The sequence below is a fragment of the Alligator sinensis genome, unplaced genomic scaffold, assembly GCF_000455745.1.
Source record: "Alligator sinensis unplaced genomic scaffold, ASM45574v1 scaffold321_1, whole genome shotgun sequence".
Lineage (NCBI taxonomy): Eukaryota > Metazoa > Chordata > Crocodylia > Alligatoridae > Alligator > Alligator sinensis.
In genome coordinates, this window is record NW_005841969.1 from 2,922,036 (window position 1) to 2,931,423 (window position 9,388).

At 44.3% G+C, this 9,388-nt stretch overlaps 1 protein-coding gene across 9 annotated transcripts in view; it reads right to left on the reverse strand.

The window, feature by feature from the left end:
• The window catches only part of LNPK (lunapark, ER junction formation factor), a 65,334-nt gene extending 55,946 nt beyond the window's left edge, over positions 1–9,388 (reverse strand). Inside the window, exons 1-4 of one of the 9 annotated variants that reach the window (XM_025200517.1) lie at positions 9,279–9,388; positions 5,427–5,517; positions 2,157–2,201; positions 730–917 (exon numbers count right to left, since the gene is read on the reverse strand). In XM_025200517.1, coding sequence (XP_025056302.1) covers positions 730–917; positions 2,157–2,201; positions 5,427–5,453 — 260 coding nt within the window. In that variant the 5' untranslated portion in view covers positions 5,454–5,517; positions 9,279–9,388. Of the gene's footprint in view, positions 1–729; positions 918–2,156; positions 2,202–5,426; positions 5,518–6,620; positions 7,478–8,714; positions 9,185–9,225 lie in introns of those variants that run through there. The other 8 variants (XM_014518608.2, XM_025200516.1, XM_025200519.1 and 5 more) reach the window with 8 other exon arrangements.

The window sequence follows — 9,388 nt, forward strand, 5'->3', positions numbered from 1 at the left end:
AGTAGAACCTGGAAAGTAAAAAAAATCTCAAATAAGCTGAATGAAAAACAGTATGCATCCATTCTTTCTATTGTACATCTAGAGAGCTATCATTAGCAAATGTTAAAGATTCTAAAATAGCAAAAAGTAAGTCCAAGAACATTTTGGGGAAAAAAAGAACCCAAGACTTAAAAACGTATCCATGTATGTTTAAGGAGCAAAATAATTAGTTTCAGTCTTTGCCTAGGTTTACAGGCAAAAAGTACCAGAACTGAAAAAACACAAGAAATCATCTTTTCTATTTGCATAGGGCAGCATTTTGCGTAGCTAGTTTATTTTGTGTACCACTTTCAGACAAGATTGAAGATAATTTTCCTAAATAAGAATTGAAAACACAAAACAAATCAGATGAACAGTGATCTTATATAACATCCTCTAGTATTTATGGCTCTTCTGATCTATACAACCTTAATTAAGGTGCAAATACGCCATGCAATTTTAGATGTTAACATCTTTTGACTAGAAAAATATTTTAGTTGTCCTTCATACCCAGTATGGCCCAAGAGAGATATTTCCCTCAAAGAAAGCATCTGCCTAACTACTCAGATCTATTTTAAAGAGAAAATCCAGCAAGTTCTGACAAGTCAAGAATTGTCAAGAAAAAAAAAACAGAAGCCCCTGCTGAGAAGTACTTTCCATCTCCTTCTAAGAAGGAGACAGCAGTTAAGAAAAAAGGCATAGTTTACTTACATCAATGGAAATGCAAAAAATGGAAGTGTCATAATCAGCCTTGCTGTCCATTCATCAGGAAGACACCACAAATATACAATTAAACAGGTAATAAGATAAAGAACTGAAGAGTAGAGAAGTAGTCTTCCAACCCATAGCTTCTGCAGCCTCTGATTTTTTTCTCTGAATTCTTCTAATGCTTGGATTTCCTGTAAATAAACATAAGTTTATAAATATAGATAAGGTTTACAAAGTAAATTGGTATTTTCATTTTCTTTGTCATCTTACTAGGTTTGCTACCTTTATAACATTTGCTAAATTTAAATGGTTCAGTTTACTTTTATAAAGCTTTTACACAAACAGGCTTCTTATACTTGACAATGTATAATTTTCATAACATGAACTATATCTTAATACAAAGGTTGTGATATGAATCACCTGCACTCCACTAATGATTCCTGGGCACTACAGCAACTGGAACAATAATATTAATATTGGAAATGAATATAGTTAGCTATCTTAGTATGATTTAGTAATTTGGAAACAAGAGTGAGAATTAGCACCATATGACTGGCAACCTTTCTATAGTCACTAAAAGGGCTCCTCAAAACAGCTGGAGTACCGATGCTTTAAGTGGCATTTGTTAAACTTCAGATGTGCCCTAATTTAATAGTATCATCTTCTCATGCGAGTAAGCTAAAATATTTCAACCACCTTTTCAAGTAAGTTTTTATAGGATAGAGCACTGAAATTAAGAATCATGAATATTTGAATACTGTTTTTGACAGATTAATTAATAATCTAGAAGTATTCTGCTGTGCTATTATTTCGACTTTACTTTGAATGACGACAGGATCATCCACATTTTCATTAGCTACACAATGAAAACTACCACCAGCATATTTCAAAATACACAATTTTCCTATGGACCACTGGCACCTGTATCAAATACCAAGTAGAATCATACTAAATCACTTAATTATTTATTCTGTCCTTGCCCAACACCTCCCTTGGAAAACTCTGTAACACTTAACTTGAACTGGAAGTTCTGCTAATGAACCTAGTAAACAGAACTTTGCTTTAGTGAAATGTTTCTGGGGAACACAAAATGAGAGCTTAAGCATTAGCCATAATAGGATTCTACAACTAGGCCACCCTTAGCATTCCTTCACATTAGCTTGAGTACATATGCAGACAAACAATAAAGTTTGTCATTGTTTGAGTAAATACTGCTTGTGCTTAAAAAGAAATGCTGACGGTTCTACTCCCTTTTTTTCTTTCACCTAAAATTCCCAGCCTCCAGTACATGAATGCTGTAAAATAAGCATTCATATAACACTTATTTCCATATTTCAAAATTGCCACACTTTTAAAGAAATGACCAGATACCAGATCCATCTCTAAATTAAACAAAAACAAACGGGCATAATGAAGAGCCAAATACATACCTTATCAATTTTCTCCAATACTTCTACAGTAGAAGGTTTTGCCTGCTTACAGAGAACAGAAAAAAGGTTTTAAACTAATATTTAAAAGCTGCAGATACCCAAGTGTCCAGCATGGCAATAGCAATAGTCAACCAGCATAACAGATTAAAGTATTTTCATTCCAAGATAAAAATAAATTGTATTCTCTCTCAAGTTTCATTTTTATTAACTAATCATCAGGGTTTTCCATTTCCCATGGAAAAACAGAGCAAACCATGGATTTTCCCCTTTACTAGCATAAAATGAGGGTTATGCCCCTCACTGCTGTCCCCACGCACTGGGGAAGTGTCACCAGGGCAGTGTGGAGCTCACAGGGGCAAGCAGCTGCCCTGCGCAGCCCCGCTGTGCCCTGCAGCACCCAGCTGCGCCCTGCAGCACCCAGCTGCACACACTGGGCTGCGGAGGCCCCAGGGGAAGGCAGCAGGGCAGGGAACACGAGCCTGCAGCATGCATCCACCCCACACAGATCTGTGGGACGTGGGTACCCCTGCCCCTCAGGAGTGTGCACTGTGGCAGGGAGCCAGCCCCACCCCTGCCCCAGCTCACAGCAGGCAGGCAGCAAGGGCGGGGGGACCCAGCTTCATGCTCTTTTTCCTGCAGCAGCTGCTTTCTGTCAGGGGCAGGTAGCTGCAGACCTGGGTTCCCAGCCCCGTTGCTAGAGGCAGCTCTGGCAGAGCTGGGGGGGTGGGGGAGGCAGGGGCTGTTGATGATGGCCAAGGGGCACAAGCAGGGCTGTGGGGTGAGTGAGGGGCACCAGTAGGGCTGGAGGGCTGTTGTGGGGGGGAGTGAGAGGCACCAGCAGGGCCAGGGGTGGTTGTGGTGGGCCTTTAATTCTAATTATAGATTTGGGGGGGTTTAAAAACCAGGATCCCTGCTAATCATCCTCTTTCCAAAGACATTTCCAGCTGGTATTACTTTCTTGTCACAGCTCCTTCCATTGATACCAGTTGGCAGGTTGTGTGTCTGTCTTGGGGACTACTTAGGTACAACTGCAGCAGAGCTGTTCTTTACTGAGTTTGGCTCTCCCCTCTTTTGCAGTAACTAATCCAGTGTACAGACATATAAGACTGAGGGGGAGCCTGTGAAAGAACAACTATCATGGACAGTAGCAGATGTGGGGTAGAAAATAAATGAGAGAGTTCATGGAGATTAAAGAAAAAGTGAGTAAAGAGGTGAATGAAGTGAGGGAGATGATGTGAATAGAGGCCAACCTCCCAGGTTTTAAAAACTCATGCTATCATTTATTTTAGACTTATGTAAAAGGGAACACATTTAAATATGCAAAGGAACTAAGGGCATAGATCAGGAGTTGTGCAGGTTCTTGGGAAGGCCCTAGCGGGTATGTGCAGACGGGTGGGCAGGGACAGAATGCCGCCACCCATCACCTCATGCCCCTGCCTCCCAGGAGCAGGGCTGGGGCAAGGGCAGTGCTGCTCCTCTGCAGGCCACACAGGTGCCACCTGGCCAGTTGGATGCGAGGGGAAAGCTTGAACACTGCTGCAGCAGCTGCTGCATCCACCACTCAGTGCCGTCGCTCTGCGTTCAGCCGCGTGCCACCCCCGCTCCACATCCAGCCGCCAGGAGTACACTTATTAAAAAAAGACTGAAAACCCATGGCCTAGATTACGACATTTTCTTCTGCAAATGGTAAGAATGATCACTGACCTCACTGCTCATTTATTTTGTCTACCTGTCTCAATGATAGAAATCAAGCTCATGCTCCTAACATAGGAAGCAAGAATTACTTCTGTGTTACAAGTGATTAGCCGATACTCAGATACCAATACATACGAGAGAAAGGCTGATATTCTCCTTCACTTACTCATTTGTTTTAAGCTAAAAGGAACAGCAGCCAACCTTATAAAACATACATATTGCTGTCTCTATCCTAATTAAGCGCTAAGGCAGTACTGAGATCACAACCCGCTATGAGCATTTAAGAGATGCCATATAGGTCAGACTACAGTACGTCAATCTAACCTAACAGCTTTATCTCTAGGGACCTACCCATTTCTCGGTCAGAACATGGGCCCAAGCAGCCATTTCACAGGTGGAACACACAGGCCCCCATGCCTGATTGACTGAAGAGCCCTGGTGGCCCTGTTCCTCGCCACCAATTGGCTACAAAGGCTGTCCATCACATGCCCCACCCTCGCCAACTAGTGGAGAGGGACAGAGCCATATGACAAGCAGCACTTCCGGCCAACTGGGGGGGGGGCTACCATCTTGCCAGCAGCCCTTCAAGCGGGCAGCACCCCCCTCTCCACTTTCCCACCCCAGCAGGCTGTTGCCAAGAACTTCCTTTGGTGAGCCAACGTTTTATTTTCGGCAAGTTTTTTCCCCCTGCAGATTTCACAGATTCTGCAGGCAATGCTGGATTTCGCGGCATCCATAAAATCCGTTAAATCAAATTCGATAGGTTCCTTCTCATCTCACAGTGGCACAGTGCGAATGCCAAGCAGAAAAGTATTCATGCAGGCCAACACAGACTGACCTGTCCCCTGCCCCTCTTCTCTTACAGCTACCAATATTTAGAGGCCTAGGAAGTCCAAACTTGGCGGTTTCAGCCCTACTGAACTGCTTAATACCCACCAGTGGCAACATGTAGGGGTTGCACATGCACCCCCTGATCAGCCATCCTTGCCACTTAGGCAATGGGAAGGCAGGGCAGCAGGAGCACCAGTGGCCCCCCTGCAAGTGCTGGCTGATACTTGCAGCTACTCCTGGAAGCAGCCGCAGCGATTGGCCATTGCAGAATCAACCCCGGGGGTCCCCCTGGGCAGCAAGATTGGCGGTCGGCGGGACTGGACACGGGGGATGGGGGGGGACATCCCCCCGACTAAGGTAGCACCAGTCGCCCTTGATACCCACACAAACTCTCCAAACTTCCAATACTTACCAATCCAAAGTAAAATCCAAAGGAAGGAAATAGGATGCAATAAAAACATAAGACAATCCTCCGCCACCACTTACCCTAAAAGAACTGGAATAATCATCAGATTCTGAATCCAGTTACACTATTTTCCATTTGGGTAGTATGAACACTTTGTTTGGCTACCCGCTTCTAACCAAACAGGCCACTAGAAAAGTTTAGATTCAAGCAATTTAGAGTCTTTCAGCATTATGACTAAATTCAGGATTCTAGTTGGAGGCACATCAAGTTATTTAAATAAAACTATTGCAGCGTCAGTCTTACAACTAACTTTTTATATCATAACAGCATTTACTTACCCTCCACTTTGAAATGACTCCACCCATCTTTTTTGCTCGAGAAGATATGTTTGTTTTGGTAGCTTTAACAATCTTCTAGCGGAATTCACAACTAGAAGCAAAAGTAGTGGCAATCAATTACAAATACTTCAAACAATGTATTTCAAGATTTTAAAGATATTTCATAAATGTTTTCCAATATCTAAATCAGGGCTCTGCAATTTTTAACAGGCCAGGGAAACAAGCCCCACAGGTCACATGCCATGGGGATGCACCCATCCACCCCAGCTACCGCACTGTGTACCCATCCAAGCACCATCTCCTACAACTACACTATGTGGTAGGGTCACCCTTAGCTCCCCAACCCATGCCACGCTGCACTGCCTTGTCCCTGGGACAGGGACAGGAAGCAGAAGTTGGAAGAGTGTGAGGGAGCCTGTTGCAGCCAAAGCCACAGGGAGGAAGGGAGGGAGGGAGGGAGAAGACGAGCAAAAGCCTGGTGGGAACTCAAGGGTCACAATCTAACCTTTTGCATGCCACATGGTCACCCTAGTCATATATGTCCTGGATTGTCTGGGACAGTCCTGTATTTCATAGGCCATTCCGGCCAGTAGGTGTAAATAGAATCAAAAGTCTCAGATTCGGCTGCTGCAGGCAAAGGCAAAGCGGGCAGCCACCTGTCAGTGCCCAACCCAAAGATCATAAGTCAGGCTGCCCTGATCTAGATTATGAAGTGATACAGCATACACTCATTTGCCCGTAACATTCTAAACGCCAGTCACTATTTTCACAAATCACCCTTCAACTATTAAAGCATTCTATTAACTAGCTGACCACAATTCTAGGGAAGTTTATATTTTGCACTGGAGATCTTTATCTGTCAGGAAACATTTTAAAAAGTGAGTACAAGATGATGGGTGATTAGAAATCAATTTCTAGTCTTCATATAACTACCACAAAAATATTATTTAGTAAATGGGAAAAAAAAATCTTAAGAACCTGGCTTCTAAGTAGTTATAGATTAATTTCAAGTGCAGATTGTTTGGAATTAATTCAGAGCATTAAGATTTCACACAAATTAAGTGTTCTTGAGAACTATCAGACTGGCATCTCTAAAGCCTGCACTTTATGCAGCGAAGATATAAAAGGCAACAGTAATTCAAACAGTCATGTATACTTCTAAGTTTGCAAGAACAAGTCCGTTCTCAAGCCCACCTGGGAATTGGGCTGAAAACATCAAATTACTTCCCAGACCTGCGAGTAATCAGATGGGCAAGAACTTTCAGTCACTTGCTGGTGGGGTGGATTCACACTAAACATGTAAATGGAAAAACTGGAAGCTCAAATCTTCAATGTCCTCTTCTTTTTAAAACTGGAAATATGGTAACCCTACAAGAATGCAGCCCAACAGCATGTAGAGCAGCACCCAGCAGGTAAGTCTGTGGAGGGGAAAGGGTAGAGGGAGGCAGATCAAGGCCTCCATAGTGAGGAAGGAAGTGGGGCAGGGGAAGGGACTGGAGCGAGTAGGACTCCAGGGCTAGGGTCAGGGCAGGTCGTGGGACTGAGCGGCAGGCAGTTCGTCCAGGGGCACAGGGTTGGGGGGTGCGGCACAGTTCTGCAGCTGCATATACCCCTAAGGGAAGCATGGGGGACATGCTCCCCAGATTTGTGAATGGGGCGGAGGCACGCTGCACACTATGGGCTGGGGCTCTGTGCTCTGTTACCTTTGCCCCGGGAGCCACATGCTGGCCACACGTCCCCTGCCCGGCCAGTGGTGGGAGGCACAACATGGCATCGTGCAGCTCCCTGGGCAAAGGCAGCAGGGCGCAGAGCCCCAGCCTGGAGGCCACCTCCATCCCATGCACAAATCCAGGGGGGGAACATGCCCCCCATGCCTCCCCCAGGGGTTCATTCAGCAGCCAGTGGAATTTCATTTAACTCAGATTTCTTCTCCAAAAATGTTTAAGAGGATGCTAGAACAATGCAACATAAGACAGTAGGTATAGCATTCATCTTGTAAAATGGTGAACAGGCTACCATGCAAGAAGCCAAACATTCTAACAAAAACCAGAGCTACACGCACACAGTCAAGTCTTACAGGTTTTCTGAAGCAATCTGTAAAGATGCTATACAAATCAGTATTCGAACTGCAAGAACAGAGGGACAAATCAACTTTATTCCTGCTAAATTACTAACTAGCAAAGGAGCAAGTTGCAGAAAAGGAAAACTGCAATTGTCTGGGTCCCTTATATTTGAAGTGTCACAAATCAAAAGTACTATAATCCACTGGGATTTCAAACAGTTAACAGGATATTTTTTAAGCATTGAGACTCTGACATAACTTCCATTTGGCAGGTCTGTATGCAAAGCACTGCAGGTTTGGGACTTTCTGAGTAGAAGCTTTGTTATTGACAGCTTCTAGGAAAAGATGCCATCTTCACTGCAAAACGATAAAAGAGATAAGCTACAACACAAGCGTCTAATGATTCTCTAGTACATTTGGATCTCTCAAGAGTTGCAGTCAAATATAATCATGTTTTTAAGAGGTGATGTCAGTATTAATCCTCTATTTTCAGAGAGTTGTGAAACAAGTTGTGAGAAGGAAGTCAGATAAAGTGCTGATGCAGCTACATTTTCATACAGGCCAGCATGATGATGTTGTACATGTACTGCTGTAGAAGGCAGAAACAGTTGATACCATTCCTTAAAGTTATATCCAATAACCAAAAGTAAATTCATTGATTTACATACAGTGCATAATCACAGTGCTACTTCAGGCTTTCCCTATTAAACTTCTCCCACTAATCACTTTCTTCTTCTGCCTCAACCAATAACAAATAATTCTACAGCTGTACTCCTCCTTGCTAAGGCTTCATTTGGTCAGTTCATACAGAATTCCTCTTTTTACTCAGTCATGGGACTGTTGCAGTAGTGTCTACATGTATACATGTTTTCCCTTGTCAGATAATATGTGGCAACATTACTAATGCCTTTCTATACCATTTAAGACAAAAAAATATGGAAGTGTTACCGTTAATGCCCACTTTCTGCCTCGCTAGAGAAACCCAAATTTGATGACAGTGCTCAGTATAAAAGAATACTGCCAATCTTTTGTATACAAAATGTATTTAGCACAAGCCAGCATGAAATTTAATCAGCAGAATTAGAGGAATGACAGTCACAAAGGAGGGCTTTAGGCTATCTTTGGCAAGTGGACTACAGGGCTTTAAGCCAGCTATAAACATATCAAATCAACATATCAATTCAAGTGTAGGGGAAACAGCAAGCAGCAGAGGTAGACTTGCTTACTTCGCTCCATGTTCGGACAACGGAGCTGCATGAGTTACACAGACTTTTCTTCCGGACAGACCAAGCTCTGTGCATTTTGTCTCACTTTAGCTAGAGCTCAGGTAGATCCCAAAGGAGATCAACAGTCCTCTAATAAACGAGTTCCCTGCTCTGTCTCAAGTTCATCTGCACTGCTCTAGCAAATAGATATTTTGTAAAAGGAAGGTCATTAAGAAAAAAGTTCAGACCCTTTTATTATAACAGGCACAATCTAGTCTCGAGCTTGAAAGTCACTCCAAGTCATCTACAGAGACCTTAATAACTAACGAGCATTTACAAACGCATTTTCAAACGAGATAGAGATCAGGCTGCCATTTCAACTCGGAAAATACCTCGCCCAACTGAACATTCTCCCTTCTTCCTCAAAACCGCCTCTGCCACCTGGGGCCTGCGCTGCCCAACCACCCTCCCGTCTCGCTCTCACTCCCACCCCCTCCCGGCCCGCGGCTTCTCCCAACCACCCGCTGCTAACCCGGTAGCTGAGCCCGCTTCGGGGCCCCCAGGGCGGGCTGCCCGCTTCAGCACCTCGGAGACGGAGCCCTGCAGGAGCAGCCCGGCCCGCACCGCCGGGCGCCTCCCCGCCTTCGACGCGCTTGTCCGGGCGGCAGCTGGGCAGCGACCGGCGGCACCGGGCC